The 17,338-nt window shown below is 48.4% G+C and overlaps 2 protein-coding genes across 5 annotated transcripts in view; one reads left to right on the top strand and one right to left on the bottom strand.

Moving 5' to 3' along the window:
• Positions 1–12,014, bottom strand: part of TBC1D20 (TBC1 domain family member 20) — a 29,077-nt gene extending 17,063 nt beyond the window's left edge. The window contains exon 1 of the mRNA XM_068264581.1: positions 11,878–12,014. Within this exon, the coding sequence (XP_068120682.1) occupies positions 11,878–11,893 (16 nt within the window). The 5' untranslated portion in view covers positions 11,894–12,014. The remainder of the gene's footprint in view (positions 1–11,877) is intronic.
• Positions 1–17,338, top strand: part of HCK (HCK proto-oncogene, Src family tyrosine kinase) — a 292,459-nt gene that overhangs the window by 141,728 nt on the left and 133,393 nt on the right. Inside the window, exon 1 of one of the 4 annotated variants that reach the window (XM_068264577.1) lies at positions 12,037–12,130. The exons of 2 other annotated variants lie outside the window; for them this stretch is intronic. The gene's annotated coding sequence lies outside the window, so the exon portion shown is untranslated. Of the gene's footprint in view, positions 1–12,036; positions 12,131–12,549; positions 13,319–17,338 lie in introns of those variants that run through there. One more of the 4 variants, XM_068264578.1, reaches the window with a different exon arrangement.

Genomic DNA, 17,338 nt, shown 5'->3' with positions numbered 1-17,338 from the left:
TGGTGACTACAAATTAAAGGGTACCTGAGACGGATGAAAAGTAAAGTTTTATACATACCTGGGGCTTCCTCCAGCCCCCTTCAGGCTAATCAGTCCCTCGCTGTCCTCCACCACCCGGATCTTCTGCTACGAGTCCTGGTAATTCAGCCAGTCAGCGCTGTCCGGCCGCATGCGCATCCCACAGCCAGGAACATTCTGCACCTGCGCAATAGTGCTGCACAGGTGTAGTATGCTCCTGGCGGCGGAGTGTGTGCATGCGCACTACGCCTGACTGGCTCAAGTATTTGGACTCATAGCAGAAGATCCAGGTGGCGGAGGAGGACAACGAGGGACTGATTATCCTGAAGGCGGCTGGAGGAAGCCCCAGGTATGTATAAAACTTTAATTTCATCTGTCTCAGGTTTACTTTGTTACACAGTAGTACTATACTCTACATATGCACTCCCCACAGAGCTGCAGGGAATCCACTGAGAATGCTGTGCACATTGAACACAGAGGTGTTGTCTGTTTACAATCTCCTCATTCCCCTGCAGAGTACCTGCACATCATTCTTACATGTACCCACACTTACATTGCCTAGGGCCTGATAGATGTTCTTTGTTCCGGTTTGTACCTTTTACAAGTACTCTTACCAAGGACTAGTTTTAGTCTAAAGGGAATAAATATAGTAGTCTACATATCCTTCTCACTTCAGTTGTCTTGTAAAATTCCTAAGCGTTGGCAGTTAAGAGACGAATTTCATGTTACATACTTTTAATCAACAAAATTGTAATATGCAAATTAGAGGAGTCGGAGTCGAGGAGTCGGTGGAATCCTAAACTGAGGAGTCGGAGTCGGTGGATTTTTGGACCGACTCCACAGCCCTGATTATCGCCTATTTATCACACATTTATCGCACGAATTTCGCATGAATTTCTACCTGTCAGTATTTCACCCTATACTTCTGGAGAATTGCTATTTTGAGATATCACAGGAGGTAAATTATCTCTCATGCGATAAATAGGTCGGTAACCTCTGGTGAATTGAGGACACTGTCTGTATAATAAAATTCACCGGAGCCCCATATTTGCTGGGTTCCAGCGTGATGCCCTGCCAGCCTGCACAAAAAAGCCTCTAACCTTTGCGGTCTCTGATATAGAAAAGGCCAGGGGCATTTTCTGCAAGGGTGCAGATCTATGCACCTGAACCAAGCCGATATGGGGTTACGGTGAATCTTATTCAACAGACCATAGTCCATATGCAGTTCACTTTTTCTCCTGAGTTTTCTCCTATGTGATATACCGGTAGTCACACCTTGTCAAAATGCCTTTTAAACCTCCAGCAAGAAAAATGCTCAAAATAATTTTGATGGCACCTTTTCACTTAACTTATATACTCGTGTATAAGCCTAATTTTTCAGCACAAAAAATGTGCTGAAAAGTTACCCCCTTGGCTTATATGCAAGTCAGTGGAGAACGGATGGTGGAGCAGTGTTACTCGCAGAGGAGAGTAAGGATCGTTACTAGTGATCCTGCTCTTGCCAGCTGGCTCCCTGTTGTGTCTGTGCCCTCCATCCCCTGCAACATGGTCTGCAGAGTGCTCTGCTCAAGGCTACCTGTGTCCCCTGGCTTGTGGAGTGGAGCATGCAAGAAACATGTCAGTGGTGCAATGATCAGGGATTATTCCTGTGTGGCAATTGATCATATCTATGATGCCATCTAGTGGCATCTTGACACACAGCTGTTATCCTTGGGGTAAATCTGGCTATGGGAAGGTGGGCTGACTTGTACTGGGAGCACATCTGGATACTGGGGGAGTGGGCTTATATGCGAGTCAATCACTTTTTCCTGGTTTGTCGGGGGGGGGGGGGGGGGGTACCTTAGCTTATACACGGGTTGGCTTATATGCGAATATATATACAGTATATTTTGATACTTTTTCAATTGAAAAAAGCTGAAAAACTATTTTAAATACAACATAAAAAAGAAAATGATCTCTTAGGAGAAAAAGTTAATTGGATATGGGCCAATGTGTTGAGACATTCTAGCTTTTAAGCATTAACGTACTTCTGTGTTTTCTATGTACACCAGAGATACATTTTAACTAAACTTAGGATATAGCTGTAGAGTAGCTGTTAAATAAAAACCTTGTAACAAAGTGCCTATGGGGGTACTTCCCTCAGGAGGGGGAAGCCTCTGGATTCTATTAAGGCTTCCCCTGTCCTCCTCTGTCAACACAGTGGTCTCGCTGGGCCCCTCAGAATGGCGGCCATGTAAATATTTACCTCTCCGGCTCCAGAGCAGTAGTGGCTCTCGGCTTGGGATCAGGCGGAAATAGCCGATCCCAGATGGATCCGTTGTACTGCGCAGGCGATAGAGCGGATCCGACTGGGTTCAGCTATTTCCGCCTGATCCCGAGCCGCTACTGTGCCTGCGCTGGAGCCAGGGAAGGTAAATATTGCCGGCGCTAGTGCGCCACAGGCTGACAAAATTGTCGTCTGTGGCTTCGGAGGGGCCCAGCAAGACCACCATGGGACACAGGAGGACAGGGGAAGCCTCGATAGGATCCAGAGGCTTCCCCTTCTGAGATAAGTACCCCCCAGGGGCACTTTTTTTGTTACAGGTTCTCTTTAAATAGAAATCAAAACTAGTCTTTGGTAACACTACTTGTAGAGGGTACAGAGAGGAACAAAGATCATCAATCAAGCCCTAGGCAATCTAACTGTGGGTACAGCTAAGAGTGATGTGCAGGTACACAGCGGGAAATGAGGGGATACTTCCTCTATTACACATTTTTCATGGACATTCAGAACCAGGTTTATGGGTGATAGACAACACCTCTGCGTTCAATGTGCACGACATTCTCAGTAGATGCCTAACCGCTCTGCAGGGAGTACATATGTAGAGTATAAGACTACTGTGCAACTTGATATTTGCATGCAAAATTTGCATAAACCTGCATCAACACAGAATTATTTGAATCTCATTAACCACCCCTACTAGTGACCCAATTACATATCAGGCCCAACTCTTACAGCAAAGATGTTATTATATAAAAAGGATTCCTGTGTACACATCAGATATACAGTCACAGACATTTACATCTGATTTAAAAAAAAAATATGGTGACTGCTTTATTGCAGCAGCACAAGTAACTTGGTTTTTGATTGGTTTATTTCATTTTTGCGGACAAAGCACAGCTATTACTGTATATATATAAGTTATTTATGACTATCATCTGACAAAGAGAACCTTTTATCATATTTTATTTACAGTTTAAGTTTAATAGGAGTCAGAATTTTTTCCCTAAAAATTACCCCTGCTCCGCGATCCCACAGCCCTGGTTGAAAGGATAGCTAAAGGCCCATACACACTCAACAAAACTGCCTGATTGTTGTCCAACTTTATTCCGTTTTAGACTGTTGTACGACAATCAGGCGTGTGTACGTGTTTTCGATGTGTGGTGCGTCATTCCGCTATCGTACGCAGTATGTAAATGAGTTGGTCGTCCGGATGTACAGGTCGTATAGTACGTCAGGTAGTGCAGTGCATCGTGTCATGCGGGTGGTCGTTTGCACGCCATGCGCTTGCTGAACGTGTGTATGTAGCTTTACATCCAGCGTACCACTGGCTTATACGCCAGGAAATATTTACTCTTACTCAACAGATGATCCCTTCACAATGCCTGTTGACTGGGAGTCAATTCTTTTATGAAACAGCTGGACGGTTTCACAGTGCAGTGATCAGATAAGCCAGTCAATATTGATCAGTCCTGCACATAACGCAGCATGTTTGTGTGTAAACAACCAATGAAGATAGCTGAAAACATGTCAGAGCTGGTTGTGAACATGAGACTGGATAGGAAGGCCATTGTACACGTGTGTATATTGCTTTGCTGTTCTCATCCAATCATCATTTACCAACTGAAGCATCAAGGCTATCTGCATATGTTAACCACTGAGCCATCTAACATGCCCATTTTCTAGTAACCAATTGACATTACGCCTCTCACATACCAAAACGCTAAAGGTAGCCATACATTAGGCAACTTGGCGGCTGATCGACCATCCCATTCGATTATTATAATCAGATGAAAATCAGTGCCGCCAAGTGCATGCCCGATCGACAATGCCAACAATTTTTGGGCCAGGATTGGTAGATCAGATGCGCGGCAGTAACGGCGAGTGATATCGGGACAAGCGGCAAAACCCTCGGCGCTATTCCTCTAATGTATAAATGTGTGCATTTATACATTACGTGCCCGTTCTGTCTTGCGAAACCTCTGTTCTGTTAGCCCCATACATGCCGCCGGCGCATAGCACACTGGCGTGTGTGCGAAGTCACCTGCCACACCTGCGGTGTGTATACCGCTAATTTCAAAGCAGTGGATTCACAAGACGGACGGGCACCAGCACACAGGACAGGTAATGTATAAATGCACAGGTACACACATTTATACACGGAGGGAACAGTGGCGAGCTGGATTCCCGAGAGATTTCATGCCGAAATCGATCTGGAATCGGCCTGTAGTGTATGGGCAGCAGACAGATCTCTCTCTCTTATCAGATTCCATCAGAGAGATCCGTCTCTTGATCGAATCTGCCCATACATTATCTGATGTATGGCTACCTTTACTCTACACCCCGAGCATGCTACCGTTTCCTAAACCCTTGCACACACGTATGATGACTGACCCCATAGAGCCGAGCAACATTGCAGGACTGAGGCTGTACAGAGACATCGCTAGCAAGACATTCTGTTAAGCGGAGGAAGGAAGGCAGGCAGAGAGTGAGTGGAGAGAATGATGCCCCCATCAAGTAATCAGATGCGTTGATCCATCAGGTTGATCACTGTCTGAGGTGCTAATGGAAGTCGGAAGCTGCTGTACACACAAATTCTCAGCAGAGGCAGACCCAGCTAGCTGCAAACCATCTGGCATGTGTGCAAGGCTTAAAGAGACTCTCTAAGATCAAAAAGTTCCTCTGGGGGTACTCACCTCGGGAGGGGGTAGCCTCAGGGTCCCAATGAGGCTTCCCACGCCGTCCTCCATCCCTCAGGGGTCTCGCTGCAGCCCTCCGAACAGCCGCCCGGAAGACCCGACAGCCTGTTCAATATTTACCTTTGCAGGCTCCAGCGGGGGCGCTGTTGCGGCTTTCGGCTCCGAAGTAGGCAGAAATACCCGATCTCAGTCGGGTCCGCTCTACTGCGCAGGCGCCGGAGACTTGCGCCTGCGCAGTAGAGCAGACCCGACGGCGATCGGGTATGTCCGTCTACTTCGGAGCCGACAGCCGTCAGAGCGCCTGCGCAGGAGCCGGGAAGGTAAACCTCTACATCCCCGCTGTTTGGAGGGCTGCAGCGAGACCCCAGAGGGATGGAGGATGGCGTGGGAAGCCTCATTGGGACCCTGAGGCTTCCCCCTCCCGAGGCGAGTACCCCCCAGGGGACTTGTTGATGTTACAGGTTTTCCGTAAGTCACCCTCTTAGTCCCACAAAATTTCACCTTTCTCTAATGACATACAGGACTGTGGGATGCAAAAGTTTGGGCAACCTTGTTAATTGTCATGATTTTCCTGTATAAATCATTGGTTGCTACGATAAAAATTGTCAGTTAAATATATCTATAATATTTGAGAATTATATTAATACATTTGGGCACTGTTGTCATTTTATTGATTCCAAAACCTTTAGAACTAATTATTGGAACTCAAATTGGGTTGATAAGCTCAGTGACCCCTGACCTACATACACAGGTGAATCCAATTATGAGAAAGAGTATTTAACGGGGTCAATTGTAAGTTTCCCTCCTCTTTTAATTTTCTCTGAAGAGAAGCAACATGCGGGTCTCAAAACAACTCTCAAATTACCTGAAGACAAAGATTGTTCACCATCATGGTTTAGGAGGAAGGATACAGAAAGCTGTCTCAGAGATTTCAGCTGTCTGTTTCCACAGTTAGGAACATCAGAATCAGAATTTATTTCGCCAAGTACAACAGAGTTGTACCCGGAATGGATTTTGGCACGACAGGGTCGGTGGTGGTACAGTAGAAAGGCATACAGTAGATATACAGTATATACATAAAGTGCATACAGATACATACAGTAGGTTCAGTGCTTATGCAGGCATAAAAATATAAAGCATAGATAGAGAGGGATACATAAAGGATAGACCAGGAGAAGGACCAGAGGGTATCCGCTGCCGTACATAGCACTCAAACCGCTTCTGCAGCGATACTTTGAATCGGATGCCCGGGTTCCGACCTGGGAAGAGAGATAGAGGAGAGTAAAGAAAGAAGGTGAAAAAAGAACAGTGAGAAGGAGTCCCCTTCAAATTACAGTGTGACCTGGCCGATTAGTGTCCTGATGGCTGGTTTTGCGCTGGAGATCTGGGCATTGCGGACTGGTCGGATCGTGGAGGGGCTTTTGCGATGGTATGGCTGCAGCGGAACCCAGCTGCCTGCCCCTGTGCGTGGGCTGACTGACCTTTTTACCAGGGCTGTGGAGTCGGTCCAAAAATCCACCGACTCCGACTCCTCAGTTTAGGATTCCACCGACTCCGACTCCGACTCCTCTAATTTGCATATTACAATTTTTTTGATTAAAAGTATGTAACATGAAATTCGTCTCTTAACTGCCAAAGCTTAGGAATTTTACAAGACAACTGAAGTGAGAAGGATATGTAGACTACTATATTTATTCCCTTTAGACTAAAACTAGTCCTTGGTAAGAGTACTTGTAAAAGGTACAAACCGGAACAAAGAACATCTATCAGGACCTAGGCAATGTAAGTGTGGGTACATGTAAGAATGATGTGCAGGTACTCTGCAGGGGAATGAGGAGATTGTAAACAGACAACACCTCTGTGTTCAATGTGCACAGCATTCTCAGTGGATTCCCTGCAGCTCTGTGGGGAGTGCATATGTAGAGTATAGTACTACTGTGTAACAAAGTAAACCTGAGACAGATGAAATTAAAGTTTTATACATACCTGGGGATTCCTCCAGCCGCCTTCAGGATAATCAGTCCCTCGCTGTCCTCCTCCACCACCTGGATCTTCTGCTATGAGTCCAGGTACTTGAGCCAGTCGGGCGTAGTGCGCATGCACACACTCCGCCGCCAGGAGCATACTACACCTGTGCAGCACTATTGCGCAGGTGCAGAATGTTCCTGGCTGTGGGAGCAGCATGCGGCCGGACAGCGCTGACTGGCTGAATTACCAGGACTCATAGCAGAAGATCCGGGTGGTGGAGGACAGCGAGGGACTGATTAGCCTGAAAGGGGCTGGAGGAAGCCCCAGGTATGTATAAAACTTTACTTTTCATCCGTCTCAGGTACCCTTTAATTTGTAGTCACCAAACCAAATTTTAACAACATATCAAATGATTTGATTTCATCAGCAAAGGGAGTGCATACATTTGCATAAATCAGCATCAATGCAGAATTATTTCCATCTCATTGACCATCTCTATTAGTGACACAGCTACACATCAGGCTTTATTCTTACAGCATAGATGTTATTTAGTATATATAAGAGATTCCTGTGTACACATCATATATACAGTCACAATCAGATATGTACCTTAAAAATACGGTGACTGCTTTATTGAAGCAGCACAAGTAACTAATTTTGATTGGTTTATTTCATTTTTGTGGACTAAGCACAGCTATTACTGTATATATACATTATTTTTAATGACTATTATCTGAGAAATAGAACATTTTATCATATTTTCTATTTTGATTACAGTTACAAATTCATTAGGAGTCGGAGTCGGTGCATTTTTTCCCGACTCCGACTCCAGGCACCCAAAATTGCCCGACTCCACGACTCTGACTCCACAGCCCTGCTTTTTACAGGCAATAGGCAGATGATGAGTAATGGGGCGGCAGGCAGATGATGGGTGCTGGGGCGGCAGGCAGATGATGGATGGAGCACAGAAACGAGGGTGCAGTGGAGCAGCAGAGCCTGGCAAACATCCCCGCCGGTGTGCAGGGGATGGCCCCCTGCATGCAGCCGAAAACTCCATGTGGCGGCGATGTCAGAGAGCCATGTCGGCTGGGCAGGCTCACAGGGAGGACGTAGCTTGTGCCGGGAGCCAGTAGAGGATGGTGCGCGCTTGTCCCGTGTCCGGATCTGTGGCGGTGGCCCGGCGGCCAGCACTGTGACTTCCCCTATGGATGGATGTGTGGAGGACGGGGGCCTCTCTGCAGGTAACCGTCCCGGATGACGAACTGAGGCGCCGCTGGTGGGATCAGCAGGTACCGTGCTGCTCCTTCATGCCTGCGCACTGCCTCCTGAGTCCTGCACGAGGGCCCCCGCACAGATGGCGGTGTCCTCCCGACTTCCCCAGAGCGGCCGCGGTGGAGCGGCCCTGCGTGCGGTCCATGCGGCTAGTCATGTGGGGGATGGCTGCGGCGATGCGATGGCGGCGATCCGGGTGGTACAGGACCCAGAACAGAGCATGCCCAGGCTCTCCAGGACGAGGAGAGCAGGGGGAACTTCCCTGACCTCCGGCACAGGTGAGTCACAAAGGGAAGGGGGGAAAGAGTTTAAAGAGCCGGAGCCCCGCGTGCCGAGGCGTCCTACCTAGGCGCCATCTTGATGCTATATCATATATCATAACATATTGAGGAAATGGAAGACCACAGGCTCAGTTCAAGTTAAGGCTCGAAGTGGCAGACCAAGAAATCTCAGATAGACGATTGGTGAGAACAGTCAGAGTCAACCCACAGACCAGCACCAAAGACTTACAACATCATCTTGCTGCAGATGGAGTCACTGTGCATCGTTCAACCATTCAGCGCACTTAACATAAGGAGATGCTTTCTGCAAGAGTGATGCAGAGGAAGCCTTTTCTCCGCCCACAGCACAACAGAGCCGCTTGAGGTATGCTAAAGCACATTGGGACAAGCCAGCTTCATTTTGGAATAAGGTGCTGTGGACTGATGAAACTAAAATTGAGTTATTTGGGCATAGCAAGGGGCGTTATGCATGGAGGAAAAAGAACACAGCATTCCAAGAAAAACACCTGCTACCTACAGTACAATATAGTGGTGGTTCCATCATGCTGTGGGGCTATGTGGCCAGTGCAGGCTCTGGGAATCTTGTCAAAGTTGAAGGACGCATGGATTCCACTCAGTATCAGCAGATTTTGGAGACCAATGTCCAGGAATCAATACAATACAATACAATACAATAACATTTCTATAGCGCTTTTCTCCCATAGGACTCAAAGCGCTTAGGCTCTCTCAGATTCAGTAATTAGTAGGATGAAGTATTCACACAACAAAAGTTATATTTCTGCAAATGCCAAACTGAACAGGTGGGTTTTCAGTCTGGATTTAAACACGTCCAGGGATGGAGCTGTCCTGATCTGTTGAGGTAAGGAGTTCCAAAACGTATCAGCGACAAAGCTGAAGTTGCGCCAGGGCTGGATCTTTCAACAAGACAATGACCCTAAACACTGCTCATCCACTAAGGCATTCATGCAGAGGAACAAGTACAACATTCTGGAATGGCCATCTCAGTCCCCCAATTAACTTCACTTCTCAAATATCACTGTGTGTCTCCTATATGATATATTTAACTGACATTTTTTTATCATAACAACCAACGATTTATACAGGAAAATCATGATGATTAACAAGGTTGCCCAAACTTTCACATCCCACTGTATGTCACCTTGTGGTGTTCCTGCAGCTGGTATATGTGTCACCTGGCAGTATGGATATTCAATAAGATAGCTTTCATGTCATTAATTCATTTCATGAGCCAAGTGGGTGGAACTGGTTCTAGAGCGGACAATTACAGATGTGCACACCCAAATAAACACACATTACAGCTCTAATGGAATTAGAACACTTTTAGTAATGTACTATAATCCAAAATGAAATTTATGTATGGATGTCAGGTTGCTCAGCTGGACTCACGTGCATACCAGCACCAGCATACATGTCCCCCTGTAGTGTCCCAGCACCGGCATACATGTCACCCTGTAGCGTCCCAGTACCGGCATACGTGTCCCCCTGTAGCGTCCCAGCACCGGCATACGTGTCCCCCTGTAGCGTCCCAGCACCGGCATACGTGTCCCCCTGCAGCGTCCCAGCACCAGCATACGTGTCCCCCTGTGGCGTCCCAGCACCGGCATACGTGTCCCCCTGTAGCGTCCCAGCACCGGCATACGTGTCCCCCTGTAGCGTCCCAGCACCGGCATACGTGTCCCCCTGCAGTGTCCCAGCACCGGCATACGTGTCAACCTGCAGTGTCCCAGCATCGGCATACGTGTCAACCTGCAGTGTCCCAGCACCGGCATACGTGTCAACCTGCAGTGTCCCAGCACTGGCATACGTGTCAACCTGCAGTGTCCCAGCATCGGCATACGTGTCAACCTGCAGTGTCCCAGCACCGGCATACGTGTCAACCTGCAGTGTCCCAGCACTGGCATACGTGTCCCCCTGTAGTGTCCCAGCACCGGCATATGTGTCCCCCTGTAGTGTCCCAGCACCGGCATATGTGTCCCAGCACCGGCATATGTCACCCTGTAGTGTCCCAGCACCGGCATACGTGTCAAACTGCAGTGTCCCAGCACCGGCATACGTGTCCCCCTGTAGTGTCCCAGCACTGGCATACGTGTCCCCCTGTAGTGTCCCAGCACTGGCATATGTGTCACCCTGTAGTGTCCCAGCACCGGCATATGTGTCACCCTGTAGTGTCCCAGCACCAGCATATGTGTCACCCTGTAGTGTCCCAGCACTGGCATACGTGTCCCCCTGTAGTGTCCCAGCACTGGCATACGTGTCCCCCTGTAGTGTCCCAGCACCGGCATACGTGTCCCCCTGTAGTGTCCCAGCACCGGCATACGTGTCCCCCTGTAGTGTCCCAGCACCGGCATACGTGTCCCCCTGTAGTGTCCCAGCATCGGCATACGTGTCACCCTGTAGTGTCCCAGCACTGGCATACGTGTCACCCTGTAGTGTCCCAGCACTGGCATATGTCACCCTGTAGTGTCCCAGCACCGGCATACATGTCCCACTGTAGTGTCCCAGCACCGGCATACGTGTCCCCCTGTAGTGTCCCAGCACTGGCATACGTGTCCCCCTGTAGTGTCCCAGCACTGGCATGTATCGCCCTGTAGTGTCCCAGCACCGGCATACATGTCCCACTGTAGTGTCCCAGCACCGGCATACATGTCCCACTGTAGTGTCCCAGCACCAGCATACATGTCCCACTGTAATGTCTCAGCACCGGCATACGTGTCCCACTGTAGTGTCCCAGCACCGGCATACATGTCCCCCTGTAGTGTCCCAGCACTGGCATACGTGTCCCCCTGTAGTGTCCCAGCACTGGCATATGTGTCCCCCTGTAGTGTCCCAGCACTGGCATATGTGTCCCCCTGTAGTGTGCCAGCACTGGCATATGTGTCCCAGCACTGGCATGTATCACCCTGTAGTGTCCCAGCACTGGCATACATGTCCCGCTGTAGTGTCCCAGCACCAGCATACATGTCCCACTGTAGTGTCCAAGCACCGGTGTTCCAACATTTTAGCATACCCGACAAGAACACCGGCACACATGTCCCACTGTAGTGTCCCAGCACTGGCATACGTGTCCCCCTGTAGTGTGCCAGCACTGGCATACGTGTCCCCCTGTAGTGTCCAAGCACTGGCATATGTGTTCCCCTGTAGTGTCCTAGCACTGGCATACATGTCCCACTGTAGTGTCCTAGCACTGGCATACATGTCCCACTGTAGTGTCCCAGCACTGGCGTACATCACCACCCTGTAGTAGCACTAGGTGACAGTAGTCTCTATCGTATATGGACAGTGCTGTCTCAGGACTTCTGCCCCACCAGCACATTCCCTTCCTCTAAGCCTGCACGGAACTACAGCGGACAGGGATTACCGTGTCTAACGGACATGCTCCCACAGAGCCGGTCTTGACGTCACCGGCCCCGTTACCGGCTCCTCTTCCAGGACATACTTCCGTCTACAAGCTTCATGATGACGTCACTCCCTCTGAGCCTGCGCACGTCGCTGACATCCGCTGGATCAGGTGACATACTTTGACCACGCCCCCTCCAGTAATGAGTGACGGCCACGCCCTCCCTGTTAAACATTTGATAGTGATACAGTAACCACCAGCAAGAAAGCGATAGGCCAGTATATGACTTGTTCCACAAAATATAGCATAAGCATATTAATATAGCTGAGCTGAGCATTTGCCTGTTCTCCAACAAAATGGCTACAGTCGGGTCCTTCCCTCGGATGGAGTTATACTAGGGTGCTTGTTGAAGTAGTGTACAGTGTACCTGAGGCCATCAGTAGAGGGAAGCCTGGGGGAATCCAAAAGCTTACCCAATCCCCCTCAAGCTCCCCATTTGTGCTCTGGTACCCTTCAAACATATTCTGCATGGGCTACCAAGGGGGGGGGGGGGGGGGGCGCTAACTGTCCCACTGAGCGTTTTTATTAATATTCCTGAAAGTTTCTGGCCTTCATTTTCAAGTATATTCAGGATAATGCACTCTTTCCATCCATTTTGTGGTTATTAGTATTTTTCTATTATGCATATGTGATGTGTCACAGAGATCTGAGCATTTGATGTGTTGTGTCACGATTTAAAAAAGGTTGGGAACCACTGTCCTGGGAGATAACTCAGGAGAGAAGGTGACTTGCATATGGGCCTGTCTGTGTATGTGTGTGTGTGTGCGCATGTGCGAAAAGAATGAAGGGGGGGGCACCAAAATCAGGTTTTCGCTCAGGGCGCTGTGAAACCTAGGGCCGGCCCTGCGGGTTGCTGACCATTATGGAGGGAACTGCTAACGAGTGAATGACTGCGCAGCTGTGCCGAGCAGGGCAATTTCTAGGCTAAATTTCACCCAGGGCGAGGGTGTACTTTTTATGGACAATCACACAGCCACAGGTCACAAGTAGATCTGCCTACTTACTAGTGACCAGCCGCTCATCCAGGAGGAAGCAGGGACCAGGAGAACACACAGGCGAATAGAACCCCGGCAAGCCGACTCCTCCATGGACGCCAAGCACTGACAGCCTGCAGTACCGCTAAAGGACATCAGGTGTCAACACGCGGTGGTGATGTGATGATAACTTGACATCTAATGCAGGCAGCCTAGGAGGAGTCAAGGAAGGTGATCGCGCTGGTGTTCTTCTTCCATTCAGCTGCATTGTGCATCACCAGCTCCCTAGCAGTTATGTCCTTCTGCCTGCACCCCCCTTCCTCTACTTGCTGGTCTGCGCTCAGGGTGGTCACCCCGCCCACACTGCCCAGCAAACGGCCCGAGTGCCGAGGGACTTAAAGACTTCTAGGGGCTGGAAAAAACCCCAGGTAAGTCAAACTTTTTTTAAGTTTCCCTCATGTATTCTGGTGTTTACATATACTTAGGGGTATATTCACTAAACTGCGTTAAGTAGAATAACATGTGTAAAGTCTTACACATGTTATTCTAATGAACCCAGTTTAGTGAATAACTATCGCCTTAAAAGATGGTGCGAGGCAACAGGCAGGGGGCACACTTTCTCTTTCGGCGTACCAATACGTATATTCCCATGTTCTCCCAGGCTAATGGTGCCCCCTGGTGCAGAATACTAGCAGAAAAACTAACTTGCTTGTCTGGCTGGCACACTCCCTCCAGGCTGCGTCCTTTCATTTTTATCCTCGCTGGCGCCCGTTCTCTGTGACCCAGCGTCATGTTATGTGACTGCAAAGAGGCTGTGATTTACAGCACTGGAGTATTTACCCTCCCAGGGGGTGGGGGGGAGAAAGAGAACACAGGCAGGACTGGTACTACACATACCCATTTATATCTCACTGTGCAACACGTCAACTCAGCCACCCTGTAACAGGAAGTGGTCAGTTTCTACAGAAAAAGTGCAATTTCACGAAAAGACATCACGTTGTGAAACTGAAGCTTATTTTCATGAAAACACTGTGATACTGAATCTGCAAATTTCTTCAGCTCATTCCTTTCCATTACCCAATTGCACATTACTGAAATGGGAGACGTTCAGGAATGTACAGACACTGCAACAGACATGTTCCCTAACTCATTGACAGAATGGGGTAATTTTAAAGTGTCTATGTGTTTCTGTTTAAAAGTGTGGAATATGAGCCCCTGAGGCCGGTTTCACATTGTAAACTGGCGTTTGCGATGCGGTGCGTCGTGCCCAACGCAACCCAAAAACAAGCCTTCAAGGAATACCACATTACTTCTCGATATTCCTTATCTGGCATCTGGCCAAGCAGGAAGTGACGCGCTTGCGGTCACTTCCTGCTTCGGGTATGCGGAAGTGCACGGAAGCCTATTGTAAAAATATGTGTCCGCACATACACGCCATAACATCGTCGCACCGCCAACTTTTTTAAAATCCCCACGTCGCCATAGACTAACATGACTTCCAGTTCGAGGCAAGGTGACACAGATACGCATGGTAACGTAATTATGGACACGCGTCAGATTGAGAAATTCCAGCGCACCATAACGCTACGCAGGTAATGTGATCTTCCCCATAGACTTTCACCCAGCATTAGCAGTGCAGTAAATCGCCGCAACGTCCCACTGTGAAGGGCCCCTGATTGGTGAAGCAATATACTTCCATTACTGGTTCCACCTTGGTTTATAAATGCTGGTAAAACACTGATCTGTGACTTTATGAGTTTACATTCAGGCAAGTGTGCGTTGCATTACCCTGTTTTGCCGCAGGGTAACGCAACAACAATACAAGGCAATGGTTCCTAGCACAATTAAGACGTCCCGTTGGACTGGAGGTGCCCAATGGGCCGCCGACCCGCCGCAATGTCAACATTGCATTACCATGGTGACACAGCGGAGGCGAAATGCATGTAACTCAGTGGGTGACGCAGAACATTTATTTTGGCAGCCGAACACATGCGCTTAACAATGTGATTACTTTGGTAAAGCCGAGAAGCCCAGTGACGTACTTCCTGTCCAGCAGGGAGTACATCACGTGGCAAGGGGGGGGGGGGAGGGGAAGGCGTACGAGGCGGCGGTGGCATTCGCATATCATCCTGTCGCTAGACTCTTTATGGGGTCATATGAATGACGTTTTTGGCAGTGCAATGTGATGGTGGCAGAGCATCGCACCGCAATACTATGGCCAGGTGTAAAACAGGCCTAAAAGTGGCCACACACATTGCATTTTTTTTATATTGTTTTGATCCAACCAATACGATCTAATTTTTTTGTTTGATTGAAGGTTTTGGTTGAAGGTTTTGAATAACTTGTTTAAGGTACCAAACACGTGTGTTGAAGATTGCTGCAATTTTAGGGGAAACGATCATACACGGTGAAAACTTTTTTTTAGACTGGAAAAAAAAATTCACTTAACTTTTGATTTTTTTGATTTTTAATAGGACTACACTGTGACATTTTTACCATTTTACATATCTGTACATCTATCAGTATCTTATGTGATCATCATTCTCCACGGGCATAGGGGCCACGGTCGCATTTGCGACCAGGCCTGGGGCCCCTGAAGGTCCCACTCGTCCTCCACACGTGCTGCATGAGAGTGCACAGGGGCAGGTGAATGAGCAGCGGCTGAGGAGGTCATCAAATACTCACATCGCCGGGATCCACGGGCTGCATATACTTACTTCTTCCTGGTCTTGCGTTTTATCTCACAGTAACAGAATCCCCTAGGGGGCGCTGTTACTGTTTTATGGAACACAAGAAGAGGGAGAGGTAAGTACATGCAGCGCATGGATCCCAGGGTTCGATGTAACTGATTTACCTCCTCCTCAGCCACTGCTCGTTCACCTGCCACTGCGTCCCTCCCCCCGCCCTACTACCTATACTACCTATATAGGAGCACATATTCCTGGCTACCTATATTGAGCAACTATTCCTGGCTACCTATACTGAGCACCTGTTCCTGGCATCTATACAGAGCACCTTTTCCTGGCTACCTATACTGGGGGCACATATTCCTGACTACCTATACTGAGCACCTATTCCTGGCTACCTATACTGAGCGCCTTTTCCTGGATATCTGTACTGGAGCACCTATTCCTGGCTACCTATACTGAGAACCTATTCCTGGCTACCTATACTGAGAACCTATTCCTGGCTACCTATACTGAGCACATATTTCTGGCTACCTATACTGAGCACCTGTTCCTGGCACCTATACAGAGCACCCATTCCTGGCTACCTATACTGAGAACCTGTTCCTGGCACCTATACATAGGTATTCCTGGCTACCTATACTGGGGGCACATATTCCTGACTACTACCTATACTGAGCACCTATTCCTGGCTACCTATACTGAGCGCCTTTTCCTGGATACCTGTACTGGAGCATCTATTCCTGGCTACCTATACTGAGCACATATTTCTGACTACCTATACTGAGCACATATTTCTGGCTACCTATACTGAGCACCTGTTCCTGGCACCTATACAGAGCACCTATTCCTGGCTACCTATATTGAGCACATGTACCTGGCACCTATACAGAGCACCTATTCCTGGCTACCTATACTGGGGGCACATATTCCTGGCTACCTATACTGAGCACATATTTCTGGCTACCTATACTGGGAGACCTATTCCTGGCTACCTAATTGAGCACCTATTGCTGGCTACCTATACTGGGCCACCTATTCTTGGCTATCCATGCTAGGGGCATTTATACCTGGCTACCTATACTGGAGCCACCTATACCTGGCTACCATACGAGGGATAGGGGTGAGGGAGTGGGGCACATCTGGCTACCATGGTGGGGGGCACATTATTTATTGGAGAGGGGCAGGTCCAAGTTCCGCATCGTGGCCACAAGGTCTGTAGCTATGCCACTATCATTCTCTGTTTAGCATTGCAATTACCACTGAGCACCAAATTAGTAGTTAAAAGTACCGACGTACGGGCAGATTCAACCTAGAGATAGATCTCTCTCTAACCGAATCTAATCAGAGAGAGATCTGTTGGCTGCCCATACATCGCAGGCTGATTCCCTATCAATTTCAGCGTGAAATCTTTCCGTAATTGGCCTTGTGACGCCACCCCCATTACATATAACATTTGGAGGGACAGTGGCCAAGGGTTCCGTCATGTTTGTCGCTCGCAATATTGCACGCTGTTACCACCGTGCCCCTGATCAACCATGTCGACCTGAGAATTTCTAGCATGTCTGATCGATCCATTTAACCAATTTCTAGCCAAAACAGGTTGAATCGGGGTTTGAGCATGCTTGTGGCATCACCAATTCTTATCTGATCCAATAATTATCTAAACGGATGGTCGATCAGCCGCCAAATCTCTATATGTGTGGCCACCTTAACATACTTTTATGTTACTGCAAATACTCATTGATTTCTGTTTAGTAA

The sequence above is a fragment of the Hyperolius riggenbachi genome, chromosome 12 (genome assembly GCF_040937935.1).
Source record: "Hyperolius riggenbachi isolate aHypRig1 chromosome 12, aHypRig1.pri, whole genome shotgun sequence".
NCBI lineage: Eukaryota > Metazoa > Chordata > Amphibia > Anura > Hyperoliidae > Hyperolius > Hyperolius riggenbachi.
Note: the sequence above shows the minus strand (reverse complement) of the source record. Positions and strands in the feature narration are given on the sequence as shown.